Genomic DNA, 18,547 nt, shown 5'->3' on the forward strand with positions numbered 1-18,547 from the left:
TAGATATAAGATACATTGCAAAACCGTTGGCTGGAAAATTTCTGGCCAGGCTATATTATATTCGACAACCATCATTCAAACCAAATTTTTAGCAAACAACCCTATGTCATCATATTCACAATGAAACCCTATACCATTGGCACAGTTTGTAGTGGCCCTGCTTTTTGCTTCGTGGGTTGCGGGTTCGAGTCCCACCTAAGTATGGATATAATATTTGTATTTATATATTAATAATTATATTAATGTGTCTTTTTATCAAAAAAAAAGTAGCTATAACAGTCGGTTATTGCCTATAACACAAGCATTAAGTTGCTTACTATAGGAACAGACGAACGTGTTTGTATGTTCGATTCGTTTCGATTCAGCCTGTAATATTCCACTACTGGGCATAGGCCACTTTCTCCATTTAGGACAAAGATCAAATCTTAATCCACCACCCTGCTCCACTGCGGGTTGGTGGTTATGTTCCCTACTATGAGTAACGATCGCTATCAAATATTTATGATACCGGAACCGACGCCTTAACGTTCTCTCCGGGGTACGGTGGGGAGACCCACATGAACAGACATCCTAACCGGAAAGAAATATTCAAATACAAACATCCATCAAGAGCGGGAGTCAAACCCGCAAATCGTCGGTGTTTTAGGCGACTAGACGCACTACTACATCAGAGCGGTTGTTAATATGTTTTAAGATATTTATTTAATTATAATACACATTAATATACCTTTTGATACCTTTTTTTTCGTTCGTTTGAAGTGACAGCTGACAGTCGTACTTATGTTAATTAACTTTGTAAAAATTATATATCGATTCTTTAATCATTAAAACAGTATTTAATTCTAAAATAACACTAAAACTATATGCATAAATATTATTGGAGTGATATGTGCAGTGAATAGTGTGATATTGTTCAATTAAGAAAACAGCTGACGACTACCTGTTTTGCTAATATACCCTCAATATAAAGTGTAAAGTGAACAAAGGATTTAAGTCGTTTACGTTTTGAGGACTCGTAGGGTAGAGTAACGTTAAGAACTCTGGGGTGGTAAAGTATTTCTAGAAATTGAATAAGAATAATAATAGCATTCATCACTGCTAAGTTTTAAAATATTGTTTTCTAATTTGATTCCTTAGCGCCACCTAGAAGTGGATTCTGGCAACAACATAATCATGACCGATAAGTTTTCTAGCTGCGGTAAATTCGTTGCATCACAGTACATCATAAACAATGCGTGAATGTAAGTCCGAATTCAAAGGTCGGTCCGAAATGGCATTGTAAGACTTGTAAACGCAAGCCTACTTATGCTGATAACGGCGAAACGTCTGGAGATGTCCCTCGGCTGGCAGAACCATCATCCCTTTCGGAAGAACTTCTTCAGTCAGAGATTAACTCTTTGCGCAGAGTCATAATGTCCGTAATTTCAACTACGAATACTGAACTTCAGAACAGGCTGGAAGTCATAGAAGGGAGATTGTCCAAGTTGGAGAACCAGCACCCCCTAGAAAACCCGACACAAAGCGTTGATATTAATAAAACTATAGAACGACTCCAAATACGCTTAAATGAGTCTGAGCAGGAAAATCTTCTGAACGATGTTGAAATCACCTGTGTGATGTGTGATGAACAACAGGGAGAGAATGGTACTCATACAGCTATGGCGCTAATAAAGAAAATAGGTATTACCATCGAGGAGCGTGATATTGTTAGTGCACAGCGAACTGGAGTACAGCAACAACATCCTGGTAGTCGCGAAAGTGAGGGTGGGACCAGTTACTCCCGTCCACGTCCATTGGTGGTACGGTTGACTCGCAGGCATCTTCGGGACGAAATAATAAGCGCGGCGCGCGTACGCCGTGGCGCGGACACGGATGGCGTGACCACTAAGCCGTCTCGTTTTTATGTTAATGAGCGTTCATCACGGGAAAACCGACAAATTTTCTATCTGTCACGGCAAATGGGTAGCAATGAAAATTGGCGTTACATATGGACACGAGGAGCACAGGTGTACGTGCGGCGTGAACAGGGTTCAAGAGCCCATGCTATTCGCACTGAAAGTGATCTACCGAAGATTTTTGGGAACGATCATGTTTGAACTGCAGCAAATTATGTATTAAGCTGACCCCGACAACGACCCAAGATTCGTCTTTCAAGTTTCACATGGTTGTTGCTTACCTACTTACGAAGTGTCTGTATAAAGTGTTATTTAAACATATAGGCTATATAATCGGCAAGAGAGACAAGTATGTGAATATAATATTTAAGTTAACTCTTTATTACCTACCGTCTCGTTCTTATAATATAATATATTATATTTTATTTGTAATTTTAGTATTAAGTTATGTAACGCATTTCACAGAGAGGTGTGCGTACTCCTTGTATATAGTATTTTTGCGCAGAAATTGTTACGCAACCGAATGTCAGGATTACTGTGACTCAATTACCTTAGTTATTTCTGGTACTTTAATTTATGTAATAATTACTAAAAGTCACACTACAACTCAGAAATCCTTGTTTGTATTTCAGTTAGTATTACTCTTAAAATTCGTAATAAGGATATTATTATATTTTTGTTATGTTGTGAAACGGTGTCATAATAACCTACTATCATGCTGTGAAAATTTGACAAATAGTATTAATTATTTTATGAAGATATGTATTGGTTTTGAACATTGTGTATTATATTTTATGAAGCATTCGAATAACAATATATCAATAGGATTTTACTGTAAATTACTTTATAAACTGGCCAAAAATAACACATTATATAGATTTTGCTATTGTGTTTTTTTGTGGTGTAACTATTCATTTTCAAATGTTTTGTCTCAATGTATCTAATCGAATGAATGCTCGGGTCTATCGAAAGACTCAGAATAATATTATTTTATATCATACCGACATAATACTCTGTTAGAGTTCGTCTAAGCCGAAATGACGCGCCCCACTACTTATTTATTTGATTTAAATGTGTGAGTGCAAATATTAATGATAAACACTTCTATGTATGGCGGCGTCAACCGTTCCGTAAACTTTGATTTTTACGCCGATAAATCGGTGGACTGGTCGAGTGATAAATCCGAAAATGGACTATGTATGGAGCCGCACTAGCACGTTGTATGAAACTAGACGTCCGCTCTCTCGCATGATTAGACAATTTATGATTAGTTGAACAACAAATTGTACAACTTACACTTTTAGCAAGTACGGTCTACAAAAAAATTAATTTGAAATATTTAATTTTGGTATTTTTAATTAATAATTTAGTAGTTTTTTTTTTAATCTAGGCTATTAAACTATTAAGTGGTTTATGTTTTAAGTAGGTATATCTATAGAAAGAACTGACATTTTTTTTTAATATGTATTTATTTTACAGTTAAATATATTTTATATTACAATTAAAAATAGTATATTTAGTATATGATCGTACTCAAAAATTAAGTGGGATTGAATTATGTAAATAATCACTATTCACTCATTTCGATATAGTCGCTTTCATCTGTATGCGAGTCGTATGAATAATGAATTCATTATCCGTGTCAAAATATTGTAAATATTGTTTTTCTGTTTCTTCAACATGCCGACATGTATTTGCCCACATGGTACGATCAATTGTTTCGAGTCGTTCATTTATGGACGCCATAATCGAGGTTAAATTTTGTGTCACGTTTTTACTAGCCACGTAATTTTTTAATATCCCCCATATCTTTTCAATCGGATTAAGTTCAGGATGGTAAGGTGGGAGTCTCAGAATTTCAAATCCTTTTGATCGAATCAGTTCGTCGATAACGAACCTTTTGTGTATATCTTTATGTCTTAAAATTAGATCGTAAAGTTCTATTTTTTTCATAGTCTCGGCAAACGGAATATTTTTTCCAGCAAGCCATGTTTGCATAGCATGTTTATTGGAGTTGGAGTTAGGAGCTTTTTCCAATAAAGCATTGTGGTAAGAAGCGTTATTCATAATTATGACAGCGTTTTCCGGTAGATTTGGCAGTAATTGTGTGGAGAGCCATTTTTTATAATTATCGAGATTCATATTGTCATGATAATCTCCACTTGTTGAATTTGCTTTGAATGTTAAATTAGCATTTGGGACAAATCCTTCACATCCACCGGCATGAATAACTATGATCCGCATACCCTTAGATAATTTTTTTTGCAATGGCGATACTCCTGGCACTTGTTTCCAGCACATGTTTTGAACATGTGTTGTATGAATATAAGTTTCATCAGTGAATACAATATGTCGACCCTCGTCGCGATATTTTTTTAACTGTTTCAAATATTGAAAGCGCAACATTTGTATATCGTGTTTTTCGACTAAAGCCTTACGGTAATATAACCCGATTCCTTCAAAATGGTTCGCAGAGTTTCTATACAGCCATTAAAACCAATTTTATCATTCAATACTTGTTTTAATTTTCTTAATGTTGGTAATTCATTATGTTCTGTATGAAACGTCGCTATCGTTCTTCGAAGTACACCCATATCAAAATCATCCAGCCTTGACTTAGTACGAACCCTTTTTGGTTTAGATGGCGATTTAAAAAGTTTCTGTGACGTATTCCTTGATATGCTTGCTTGTTTTGCTTCTCGTAAAATTCGCGTTATCGTGGATTCACTAACACCAACAGCTTGGGCAGTTCGCCATCTAGCATCAGTTAATTTTTCTACTCCATGTTCCGCTTCATATTTCATTCGGTGGTAAACTTTTGCAATAATTTCTTTTTCCTGTTAAATAAAGAAAATAAAATAATATAAATTAAATCATCAGAAATAACACAGTGATAAAGGTTTATTTTGGAATATTAAATAATATTTTATTTACCTTACTCCGAAGATGCTTTTTAGTTGACATGCTAACGGTACTTTTGCGATCTAATGATGCGTGCTCCTACGTTTGTGACTAATTAGCGACTGAATGACCAATAACAGTTGCATTTTTGTATGTATTGCGTACATATTTTACATTTTCTAGTGTGTGTAAATACGGTAGTAGGGCGCGTCATTTCAGTTTAGACGATCTATACACTCATTTATTTCTCTGTGTGGGTGTATGTTATTTGCTGGCCTATTATAGTATTATATACTTATTGGTTATTCAGGTTGTTGTATATATCTGTGATATAATATATAATTTAAAAACAAGAAAAACAAGTTAAAAGTTGGTCTTTTAAACCCGGGATCGTTAGGTACTACTAGACATGACGAGTTTCTGGTTGCCATGGATAGACATAGGGTCGATATAATGGCGATTAATGAAACGTGGCTTCGGGATGGAGAAGAAGGCAGGGCACCCCACGTACCCGGATACCACTTACGGCACATACCGCGTCCACTTGCGGTTCGTTCAAGGGGAGGTGGTGTTGGTTTCTATATAAGGGACGGTCTTACTGTTCGGGCACTTGCGCATCCAGAAAATGAGTTAGTAGAACAAATGTGGGTTAATATTATGACACGAGGAAAAACTATTGTGATAGGTACAGCTTATCGACCACCTTGGCTTACAGTAGATCTATTTTTCGGTGCTCTTACGGAATCGGTAACATCTTTCTTATGGAGTGACAATATATTTTTGACGGGCGATTTTAATATTGATTTTCTTAATAAAAGCCACACTAATTATAGGAAGTTGTGTGATTTCTTAACCACCACCAATTTAAGTCAGCTGGTTGTCACACCTACACATTTCACAGATACCAGTGAGACCCTACTTGACCTTGTATGTACGAACACTACCGTGTTAAACGTTAACGTGGACTACATATCCACCCTGAGTACCCACGCGTTTGTGTCATGTGTACTAGATATCGGAAAGGACAAGCCAACGCCTAAATGTATTGTTTACAGACCACTGAAGGATATAAATATTCAAGATTTTAATGAGTCTTTCACTTTGTTAGATTGGGATATTATTTTTTCTTTGCAAAACGTAGATGAGATTGTGGCTGTCTTTTCTAGTTATGTCCTGGCACTCTTTGATAAACACGCTTCTAAAAAAGTTATTCACATAAAGAGCAAACAGCCACCGTGGATAACATACAATATCAAATTAATGATGAGGCGTCGTGACGAGGCACAAAGAAGATCTAGAAAGACAAAGCAACCCGGGCATATAATTTTCTACACAGATTTGAAAAAATATGTTAACTCGGCTTTAACTCGCGAAAACAAGCATTTTTTGAGACTTTCATTAATTCTAATATTAAAAACCCTCGTACACTATGGAGGCATGTAAAGGAATTGGTGAAGGTTAAGTCATACAAAAATTGCATAATTCCTTCTCATCTCTGTGATGTAAACCAATTAAATGCACACTTCCTTGATGTGCCAGGACAAGAAATAGCACCACTTTCAAATCTCACATTTTATGAATTCCATAGGCTTGGTGATGTAACCTTTGAGCTTGAGACTGTTGCCATTGGGGAGGTCGCGAACGTTTTAAATAGTCTGAAGTCGCAAGCGTTGGGTGTTGATGACATCTCACTGGATATGCTTAAAATGGTTGCGTCAGAAGCATTACCCCATCTCACTCATATTATTAACAGGTCTATTGAGACAAATACCTTTCCTGTGATCTGGCAACAGGCTTTGGTAAAGCCTATCCCGATAAACGGGAATCCTCTAGAAGTCAAGGATCTCCGGCCTATATGTATACTTCCATGTATGTCAAAAATCCTTGAAAAAATCGTTCATATGCAAGTATTAAAGTATCTGGAGGTTAACAAGATTCTACCTGAAATGCAATCGGGTTTTAGAAGACACAGGTCTACTGTTGGTGGATTGATTGATGTAGTCGACAACATCATAACTTCACAGGATAGGGGGATGGGTACAGTACTTGCATTGCTCGACTATTCACGTGCATTTGATTCCATCAATATCCCCCTATTGCTCTCAAAATTGTCCTATTATGGTTTTAGTAGATCAATAATTTCATGGTTCGACAGCTACTTAAAAAATAGATCTCAAATAGTAGTAGTTACAAAAGAGGATGGTTCTCAGTGTTTCTCTGCTGTTGGCCGAGGTGTTCCTCAAGGTTCTATTGTGGGACCTTTTCTTTTTATCCTGTATAGCGCCGATGTCGTCGACTGCATTAATTACAGCAATTATCACCTATATGCTGATGATATTCAAGTTTATATATCTTTTCGCCCTTCTGAGACACAGCAAGCAATTGCGAAACTCAACAGTGACTTGGAATGCGTTTCTTCTTGGTCTGATAAGAACACACTGGTCTTGAATCCTTCCAAATCAAAGTATATGATACTTGGGTCCACTAGTCAGGTCAAAAGAATAGAACATAATATTCCTTTAGTACGTATAAAGGACAAACCTATCGAACGCGTTACAGAGGCACGTAATCTAGGGGTCATTTTCGATGAAAGCCTTCGTTTCGAAAAACATGTTAACACTACTATCGCTAATTGCTTTTACCGTTTAAGGCTGCTCTATCGTATCCGTCCATACCTTAGTACACAGTTGCGTGTTAGGTTATGCGAATTATTGGTGCTGTCTAAATTAAATTACGCGGATGTAGTTTATGGCCCTAGGTTGTTAAAGCGTTCCAAATTGGCTGTTCAACGAGTACAAAATGCCTGTGTTAGATATTGCTGGGACGTACCACCTCGTAGTCATATCACACCATATCTTGTTAAGGAGCGCATACTAAATATGGAAAATCGTAGGCGTCTGCACCTTACTTGCTTATTATTCGATGTGATCAAGTATAAGTATCCGTTATAACTCTTCAACAAACTATCGTGGATGGGAGAGGGAAACACATAACATAGAACCAGGTCACACCTACGTAAGCTCTGTCTGCCTAGATTTCACACCGCTGCTTTTAGGGGGAGTTTCAAGTACAGCGCAAGTAAGTGCTGGAATAACCTACCTCCTCCATTACTAGAAGCGTTAACGGTCACTAGTTTTAAGATGAAATATATTTTACTGTTAGTAACAGAGTTTTGCAGCCAGTCTTAGATCTTTAGATAATAATAATAATAATAATAAATACTCTTTATTGTACACTACAAAGAAATGTTACAAAAAGGGATACATACGAAGAAAGATGTACAAAGGCGGTCTTATCGCTAAGAGCGATTTCTTCCAGACAACCTTAGGGTATAGGACAGGGCATATAAAATGAGAAGCGGTAGGGAAGTGTACAAATAGTTGATAAAGAATTGGCAAGGAGTTTACAAGCTATATAATATAAAAATAAGTAAATATACTACATATAATACATATATATACACATATAATACACATATATATATATATATATATATATATATATATACACATAATTATACATTTATATAAACACTACATATACATAACTTCATACATACACCATATATACTACATACACAAATACTACATAATATATTGCGAAGATGATATTTAACAATTATTTAGGGACAAAAAATGAGCCTTTAGATCTTTGGTTTTAGTTAAATTTTAATTTGTCTTGTTTATTCTTCTCCATCCTCGCCGCGGAATATAGCAATATGATAAATACTGTAATAATATGATAGATTCTGTCAAATTATTCGTTAAGTGTATGTATATGCATATGTGTGTGTATGTGTATATGTGTGTGTGTATATGTATGTGTATATGTATGTGTATGCTATGTATATATATTGTCAGTGTGAATGTGCTGCTCTCTTTTTGTGGGTGTAGGTGGTGTGTGGCCGTTGCGGATGTTTATGTTTTTCTGATATGTGCAGTGTACTTGTGGTGTATGTTGGTGTCGGTTAAGTGGGTGGTTTAAGGGAGCTATAATTGTGTGAGTGTGTTATTTGTTGAGTGCTGTCAGTGATGTCGCTCCAAGCGAGTGACAATGAGGAGTCACTGTAAATCAGCGTCTCACCATTGTTTGCAATGGTGTGACAAATGCTGAGTGGCTGCCTGTATTGTTCGTAATAATTATCTATGAAACTGTATTTGTATTTTTTTTTTTTTGATCTTTTTATTGTGAACAATAAAATATTTTTCTTTCTTTCTTAATACCCTTTTTTAACGTTGGAAAATGCCATCACGCACGTGTGGGGTATCCGCCGCAGTCAGAACAGAACGCGCCAGAATACCCACAAAAAACAGCGGTGCCCTCTTCGTCGTAGTGGGACACATCGTGATGCCCTGACGAATGACCGCATGTGTTGTGCGGCCGCCTTCACTTCTAGAGCGTTCACGGGCACCGAGAGCGCTCTATAGCATAGGGAAGTTGGAGATGAGGATACGATAATATCACAGCAGTCTCCTCCGCAGCTTTACGACTTTGCTAGAGACACACCCCACCGTCCACTGGACCTTAGGGGGATGACCATCCCGCCCACTCATTGTGTATGACGCCGGTTTTCCAGCGCTAGTGCACACGGGGCAGCAAGGAGCCTCGGTGCAGCTGCGGTCAATGTGCCCCTTCTTAGCTCACCGATAACACAGACCGCTCTTATCCACCGCTAAGGGATAGGTCGGCTGAATGTGCTTAATGCCCATACATTTGTAGCAGCGCACACTGCGCTGTATGGGCATTTGTATGTATGACTATCTGGTGGAGTGGAGCTACCAGAACTCCTGCCCGCACTGACCGACGGCGGGGTGAGTGTACGCTGGACCCATCCATCCCCCGTGGTGACAGACAAGGTGACGGAAAATTCGCCCTTGTCGACAATTTACAATCAGAGCGCGAGAGCGCATTCCCCACGAGTCGGTCGTTAGCCGCGACGTGCTCGTCCGCAACTATGATACTGCTGCCCGTCCCGTTACCCGCGATTCACCACGAGGAGGTCACCGACAATTGGTACCCTATACCCGTTAATACCTGCCAACCTAACATTTCTGCCGAGAAAATAACAGGCAACCCAACGTTTGCATTTTGTACAGGTATCATTCTGTCGATGAGTATTAAATTTATTATTTAAGCTTATAGGTGTATTTTTAAATAAAAATTATTATTTTTTAATTTTCAAATTAAATATAGCCAACCCAAACAATTTTTCAGCCAATCCTTTCGTGATTGTTGACTGAAATCAATTTTAAATAATTTTCATCCATTAAACTGATGGGTGAATTCGTCTCTAGTTCGGTTCTCCCACTAGTAGAAAAACTTTAAAGGCATATAACAGTTTTCAGACACGATATAAAATAGAAGTTACTACACGAAACTTAAAAAAATATTATAATTGTCAAATGAAAAGTATGATAAAAATATATGCGCTATTAAATTATTATTTTTTATTCATCAGTGTGGTCTGAACTTGATTTCGCTGCTCAAGCGGTATCGTTTCATGCAGACGGTTATAACACGGTAGTCACTGCGCTATCGTTTGCACTGCACGAACTCGCGCTTCAACCACAAATTCAGGATAGACTGGCGCAGGAGATCAAGTTTCATCATCAAAGAAATAGGGGCAATGTGACGTTCCAATCTATTAAAAACATGAAGTACATGGATATGGTCGTATCTGGTAAGAGAGAAATGATAAACTTTTAAATAAGATAAAAACAGGACTTAGGTACGTCTTATACAAAAAAAAAAGAAATTTATACACGGATTATTTATAAACTTAGTCTTACGGTCTGTTGCCACCGGGTAATGCTACAAATATTGAGACAATATATTGAGTGCATTGCATAAATGATTTAAAGATAGGTGGATTTAGTGACTCAGTGTTTCATGCAAGATAGGATCACCAAATTTTCATTAAAACAAAAACAAACTGTGTTTTTTTTAAAGAGTAACTATGGAGTTTCTTGTCAGTTCTTTTCTGCGGAATCTACATTCCGAATCGGCGGTAGCTTCACTAAATATCAATAAAATTTTAAGTTGTAAGATGTCGATTGGAAGGTGTTTTAAAAGCCTATTTATATTAATATATTTTGATTTTGATTAAACTAAACTAATAACAGTCGAAAGGTATTAAAATTTTACAATTAAAGCCTAGATAAACACCCGAGCACTTCATACTTTAAAATGTTTAAATATATGTGGCATTGATAATTTTGTATTTACAGAAACGCTTCGCCTGTGGCCACCGATTACAAATCTAGAAAGAGTCTGCGTTAAGGATTGGTTAATGGGAAAACCTAATCCTAGGGCACCTAAAGAGTTCATGGTATGTATTTTTTATTTCTCTAAATACGAACTAAAATGGTCATTCGCTTAATAATCTTTTTCTTTGAATCATGTGAAAACATTGTAAAGTTGGTTTACACTTTTTTTACTATTTTATAATAGATAAAATGTGGTACGCGCGTTTGGATCCCCATTTGGGCTATTCATCGCGATCCTGATTTTTTCCCAAATCCTGATATCTTCGACCCTGAACGTTTCTCCGAACAGAACATAGCTAATATTAATCCTATGGCTTATATGCCCTTCGGTAGTGGCCCTAGAAACTGTATAGGTAAGATTGTCATTAGACAAATAAATTTCAAATTACTATTTAATATTTTCTTAAACGTCAAAATGCCGTCTCTTTTACACAAATGGATCGGCAAAAAAACGTACGGGACACCTGACGGTAGGCGGTTACCGTATCCTTTAGACGCCCGCAACACCAGAAACATTACAAGCTCGTTGCCAACCCTACACGCAATCTTCCCCAGCTCCTGGTCACCTTACTCACCACAGAAACACAACATTACGTGAGAGCAGTATTATTTAGCCGTGATCTTCTTTAAGGTTGAGATACTTCCTCAGTCGGACTGCTCCAGATTTTGAGGTGGATATTTCCTGCTGTGCCTCAATAAAGTACTATTATTAACATATCATATCAAAGTATTATTATAGGCGATCATATTTAGATATGTGTTAATACTAAGCTTTTCTCTTTAATATTATTTATTTTAATGGCAATTATTTAAAATAACTGACTTTTGTCCTCGTAACAATCAAATGCTTTTTTCCAGGTTCGAAATTTGCTCTTTGCGAGCTGAAGATTTGTCTATACTATATCATATTACGTACCGAAGTATATCCATCAAAGAATACTTGTATTCCATCAAAATTGTGTCCGAAAGTGTGCGACATTAGACTTAAAGACGGCCATATGTTAAATTTTAAAGCTCGTTCTATTATTTGAGGATGAACTTTCTTAAGATATATTTAACATACGTTTACGACAATTACTTTTATTTTGTATTTGACTCGCTTCTTTTTTATAAATATGTATGACTGTTTTTTATTTTTATAGTTAGAGAAATTATACTTTTTACATTTAAAAACCAGTGATTTGTAAATTGTTAAGCGCAACAAAAAATATTTCATCCAAAATGTAGGCGCAGTTTATATGTATGTGTTACGCTCAAAGATCGAAAACGCTCATTGAGCGGAAAAATAGCTCACAACGCGATGTGGTCACAGTAAAACATCCACATAGCGAAATTCGTGTTATGGCTCTAATGAAAACGCGCACGACGCGTTGTGGCAATCAAAGAAAGACCAAATAGCGAAATTCGTGTCGTGGCTTATATGCTATTCGATCTCAACGCGTTGTGGCAATGAAGAAAAGCCATGACGCGTATGGAATACTATTTGATTACAACGCACACTACTTTACGATATAGATCCTACTAGGCCTAGGCTGGAAACGTTTTGGTAGATGTCCTTAAGAAATATTTTTCATTTTATAAAATCACGGCATAACGTGTTTCTCATTATCAAATATATTAAGTATATAATTATATAAATTAAAATGAAACGATATTTATTATTTATTGAGATTACTTTATATTTAAAAAATAAATGTATTAAGTAATAAATCACTGAACACAAAATATTCATATCATTTGTAAATTACTCATAATTCACATAAAATAATAAGGGTTTTAATTTTTTCATGACAATTAAAATTCTTTCAAGAAATAAAAATATTTAACACAAATGTTTATTGATCACCAATAAACAACAACAATGTACCTATATTAGAAATAACTATAATTGTGAAAAATAAGTATTTGATTGCTATTTATTTTTACATGAACGATTACTGTGGCATTTTGAGTTGCATTTTATATTCTTGGAGCGACACTTGCACTTTTTATCAATACAGTATCTTTTGCAGTGGCACATTATAAACCCTTGCTTACTTCCAGACGATAACATAGATGCCGAGCGAAGTGTTAACGATGAAGTTGAGGGCACATCACAAATGTTAATAAAGTTGGTTTCAGAAAGTGTAAATTCATTACGTGCATAAAGTCTATCGAGTGTACCTTCCTTGTTTCCTAACTGGTAGAGACCTGATGGATTAATGCTCATAACAACACACATAACATTCCTGGGTGCTGCACGTCCTCTATCACTTCAGGAACTCTAACTAAAACGTTAGTACCAATTTCAACACAGGGAAATTTCAAATTAGACAATGAAACCATTTTGTTTGCCTGTTCCTGTAGACCTAATTTAGCACATTCTCTTTCAACGTTTATGCTATTCTTTCTGAAACAGAGCTTACAAGTTACATTTACTCTCTTTACTTTTTCTGTAGTCATAATAAAACTGCGATCAGTGCTTGTTTCCACAAACTCACGTGATTTATCGTAAAACAATTCTTTTTTATTCGTCATAATTAACGCTGACATTAAAATTCACTCTCATAAACAGAAAATAAATGAATAAAACTGATGTTTCAATGCGTCTTTGCACCCGAGCCGACACCGACAAGTTACAACCTGTCCGTCGTGATATGGTTAACACAATGAATGCTCAGAACGCGTCATGGCTTTTCTTCATTGCCACAACGCGTTGAGATCGAATAGCATGTAAACCACGACACGAATTTCGCTATTTGGTCTTTCTTTGATTGCCACAACGCGTCGTGCACGTTTTCATTAGAGCCATAACACGAATTTCGCTATGTGGATGTTTTACTGTGACCACATCGCGTTTTGAGCTATTTTTCCGCTCAATAAGCGTTTTCGATCTTTGAGCGTAACATATGTATATATCAGCGCTCGATGCTTTCGAATTCGCAAATTCTCATTTCAACATATTGACGTAGTGTTACAGTGTTATTAATTCTAGAATAACGAGGAACCAAAACTATCAAGATGATATGTTTAACCTTGGTTGAAGTTTGTGTCTCATTCCTAAATTTAAGAACAGGACTATTTAGTGTTCTTTTAATCATTTGACATATTTTAATCATTTTGTTTATAAAGTTAGCATGTATTTTATGAAATTATGTAATACAAAGATATAAATCTAATAATATTATATTCTTATACGATCTTAACTAACATGCGATTGGCATGTAGTTGCAAATCATTTTCAATCAAAATGTAAGTGACATTCTTTAGTCTGGCGCACAAACTACTTAAATTTTAGCATACTTAGGTCAGTACGATGACAAAATATCGTCATTGTGCTAAAGTATTGCCTAGACTATGGCTTTAAACTATCACGATATAGTACCTATCTATATTGAACCCAAGACTATAAGAATGTCACTGATTGAAAATTGAGACTAATTTCAAGATTTTGTTTTACGATTTTAATATAGTTTTTTTTTATCTGACCACGTTTTAATTACGATTAAAACAGTAATTATTTTTGTTGGTTAACTTATAATTTTTACTACACAAATAAGTGTGTTTTCTTATATACCTACTGAAATAAACTTAAAATAATTTTCATCCATTAAGCTGATAAACCAGTGATTTGTAAATTGTTAAGCGCAACAAAAAATATTTCATCCAAAATGTAGGTGCAGTTTATATGTATGTATATATCAGCGCTCGATGCTTTCGAATTCGCAAATTCTCATTTCAACATATTGACGTAGTATTACAGTGTTATTAATTCTAGAATAACGAGGAACCAAAACTATCAAGATGATATGTTTAACCTTGATTGAAGTTTGTGTCTCATTCCTAAATTTAAGAACAGGACTTTTTAGTGTTCTTTTAATCATTTGACATATTTTAATCATTTTGTATATAAAGTTAGCATGTATTTTATGAAATTATGTAATACAAAGATATAAATCTAATAATATTATATTTTTATACGATCTTAACTAACATGCGATTGACATATAGTTGCTTATCATTTTCAATTAAAATGTAAGTGACATTCTTTAGTCTGGCGCACAAACTATTTAAATTTTAGCATACTTAGGTCAGTACGATGACAACATATCGTCATAGTGCTAAAGTACTGGCTGGGCTATGGCTTTAAACTATCACGATATAGTATCTATATTGAACCCAGGACTATAAGAATGTCAGTGATTGAAAATTGAGACTAATTTCAAGATTTTGTTTTACGATTTTAATATAGTTTTTTTTTTTTATCTGACCACGTTTTAATTACGATTAAAACAGTAATTATTTTTTGTTGGTTAACATATAATTTTTACTACACAAATAAGTGTTAGGTACCCTGTGATATAGGTATTTTACTGAAATAATGTATCGATCAATACTCAAATCAATATAATAGTGTTTTAACTACTTTTTGTAAATGAAAATTATTTAAGTTTGTTAATTATGTATATTTTTTATGACAAATTTAGTTTGAGTTTTACAAAACGGCGCGCATATACGCAAGTAAATAGATGACAATGCAGTACCTATTTATAATGTTATACTTATCTGACGATGAAAGAAGAACAGAAGGTGGATAGCCTTGGCCTATAAACTACAAAATGATAAATTATAATGTATTTGATTTTATTTTAAAAATAAATTTGTCAAATTGAAATCGCCGCCATTATTAAATTTTACTTAAAAATTCAATACACATCTTTTTAAGTATTTTTATAATGAATGAATTAGTTTTTCAAGATAACTCATCATTTATTTGCGTTGTTTAGTTTCATAAATTTAATATAAAAGAGTCACACACTAAAACGCACGAAATTTAGGACGCTCCTCACTGTTGTGAACTTCTATTGAGGTAGACACAGCCAGGGGCGAATATCTATTCTCTCTACATCTCTTCTATTGAATATAAATTATAATTATATTGTTATTTTTTTAAGGTCTCTAATGCCACAATACCTAATAAAGATTATGGATGCAAACGTCCTGTGTTTTGTTGCAAATACAAATATAAACTGTATGCAAGAAGTAATAAATAAATAAATAAATAAATAAATAAACTGATAACGAATGCAACAAATTTGACTTGAAAATTTGTACAAAAAAGTTGTATAAATATAATTAAAGACGTCTTTTAATTTATTTAATTAAAAGAGCTTAATTACATCAAAGTCTGGCCTAAATACTGAAACAATCAGCAAAGAAAGAGCTGCTGAGTGCTATGGACTGCGTTTCGATGGCATTAACTATGGGCATTAAATAAAACTTACCATATAAAACTTAAACAACATACACGTCATTAGTGTTACCAAGCCTCCAATATTCTTTTGAAATATGGATCCTATATTTTTCTATTACGACGACCGGAACGTTCTAAGTCCATTGAGAACCTTCTGAAAACGGTTTCACGATCCAAGGTGAATGTCATCAGAACTTGATGAACTTTCCGAGCCATTATCTCTCATTAAATTCACGGGAATACATGTTGAATTTAATTTTTCTCCAATTTACGAGAAATATTTACTCACAAACCCCACAGCTGCATGTTTTCACTTATCATGCTGCCATATTGCGAGCACATAGCGCTCAAATATACGTTCCAACTATAAAATTTGCCTACAACGCCCGCGCCGTTTTGAAACGGCAATTTCAGTGCTCGTGGCTTTATGTGGAATGTAGCCATTGTCATAGTAAACGAAAGCCGCGTTTCACTAAGAATCCGCAACGCCCCGCTGCGCAAATTCTACCGTTCTACCTAAGGCCCGCGGTCGTCGTGAGCGATCGCTCGACGTCATATATAATGTCACTGTTCGCGACCACATCGCACCTAAATCACCCATAAAATATATGTAGGTCAAAGTTTCTGCACAAACGCAACGATAAACTGCCGGTAATTCATGTTGAATTAAGGTTTACTCCAATCCATTCGTAATATTCACTCACAGCCCTCATAGGTGCATGTTTTCACTATGCTAACGCTTGACAGTGCCGAAATATTCGTTCCACTTATAAAATTCGTCCACAACGCCCGCGGCGTTTTTTACGTCAGTGGAACGGCAATTTCAGCGTTCGTGGTCGAGAGTACGTTCTGGGCCTTAGGTGGAACGCACCTCAGATGTTCCTTACTAATTGTGCCAATGTCAGTCAAACTCCAGAATTGTCACTTCTGTCACATGTATTGTTTTGCAACTTGGTTTTTGTGTTTATTTAAAATTTATTTCAAAAGTTGCCTATTAAACTAATTTGGGATAATTTATTTATTTTATTGCATCAACCACCGTTATTTTAAACTTAATGTGATGTCGGATAACGAAGAAAATGTACATCGTTTGGAGGGAACCTCATCAGATGCTCCTTGTGGTTTAATCATAAAAAAGAAGGATAAGCCGCCTGATTTTCAATTCGCTAAACCTTCTTTACTAGGTTTAGATAAGTTAGCTGCTGCAAAGCGTAAACAAAATCGTCTTATCTCGTTTCAAAACGATGAAAACGATAGTGATGATTCAGAGGATAAGGATGAAGCCTCAGGTCCTAAAGATCGCAAATACAGACGACATAATGAGGAAACTCCAACGTATACTGGTGGCCTATCTGAGCAGGCCAGGGAACGGATGCTAGAACGGTTGCAAAAGTAAGTTTAAATTAATATTATTTGTACTTTTACCTATATTGTAGCACTTTTGATTTAAGATTTATAATTAATGACTTCCATATATTATATGTTATTATTAACGACAAAATCAAAAGCAAATATTTAAATTGATATATTACATTCAATTATGAAAAGATTGTAACTGTTAATTTACTTTCTAACCTAAAGATGCTCTTAATTTTGCCTTTATTTTTATGTTTCTAGTTTCTTACATTCTTCGCTGATAATCTGATTGATAAATATTTTTTTATTTGGCAGGATATACTTTTTGTTTGTACACCAATATTAATAGATATACTAATACTATCCTTTAGAGTGAAAAAGTAGGCTTTTATATGTAATATATATAATTAATAATAAGGTGTTACATAATAAACAATACATATATTTCACAGAAAAGAAAAAGAAACAAAAGAGAAAGGTGTACATAATTCAACACAAGAAGAAAAGAAATCTCATTCCAAAGATGAAGAAGATGACAGGCTGTACCGTCGTTATGATAGACGCGACAGAGATAGGAAATACAACTATGACAAGAGAGACAGGGATAGACATAGTAGTAGGAGTGATCGGGATAAAGATAGACATAGAGATTCTGAGAGGAGAGACAAGGATAGGCGGGACAGAGACACGGACAGAGATAGTTCTAGACGAAGTTACTATGAACCAAGATTTAAAGATGAACCTCGCACTCCTAGGTAAGAAGATTGCAATGTACCAAAAATATTCCTAACCTCTAATCGATATCAACAATTTGATTATATCTCTTTCTGCAAATTGAAATGATTCCAAGTTAATATTTGTATTACTAAAGCCTATTAAGTTAAAAAATTGAGTAG

General features: G+C 35.2%; 2 protein-coding genes across 3 annotated transcripts; one reads left to right on the forward strand and one right to left on the reverse strand.

The window, feature by feature from the left end:
* Window positions 1-3,311: 3,311 nt before the first annotated feature.
* Window positions 3,312-4,998, reverse strand: LOC123659609. 2 transcript variants are annotated; one of them, XM_045594813.1, is made up of 2 exons: window positions 4,830-4,998; window positions 3,312-4,732 (listed from the first exon to the last, which is right to left on the reverse strand). In XM_045594813.1, exon 2 carries the CDS (start codon window positions 4,299-4,301, stop codon window positions 3,474-3,476), a length of 828 nt encoding a protein of 275 aa, XP_045450769.1. In that variant the 5' UTR covers window positions 4,302-4,732; window positions 4,830-4,998; the 3' UTR covers window positions 3,312-3,473. Both variants share the same exon structure in this region, with proteins under 2 accessions (XP_045450769.1, XP_045450770.1).
* Window positions 4,999-17,179: 12,181 nt separating this feature from the next.
* LOC123659687 (pre-mRNA-splicing factor ATP-dependent RNA helicase PRP16-like) lies at window positions 17,180-17,692 on the forward strand. Its single transcript, XM_045594877.1, has one exon. The coding sequence runs from the start codon at window positions 17,356-17,358 to the stop codon at window positions 17,689-17,691; it is 336 nt and encodes a 111-aa protein (XP_045450833.1). The 5' UTR covers window positions 17,180-17,355; the 3' UTR covers window position 17,692.
* The last annotated feature ends 855 nt before the right edge of the window (window positions 17,693-18,547 follow it).

The sequence above is a fragment of the Melitaea cinxia genome, chromosome 14, assembly GCF_905220565.1.
Source record: "Melitaea cinxia chromosome 14, ilMelCinx1.1, whole genome shotgun sequence".
NCBI classification, from domain to species: Eukaryota; Metazoa; Arthropoda; class Insecta; order Lepidoptera; family Nymphalidae; genus Melitaea; species Melitaea cinxia.

Coding starts and splice junctions, on each gene's coding strand:
- LOC123659609 (XM_045594813.1), bottom strand. CDS start 4,301: ATGTTGCGCTTTCAATATTTGAAACAGTTAAAAAAATATCGCGACGAG.
- LOC123659687 (XM_045594877.1), top strand. CDS start 17,356: ATGTCGGATAACGAAGAAAATGTACATCGTTTGGAGGGAACCTCATCA.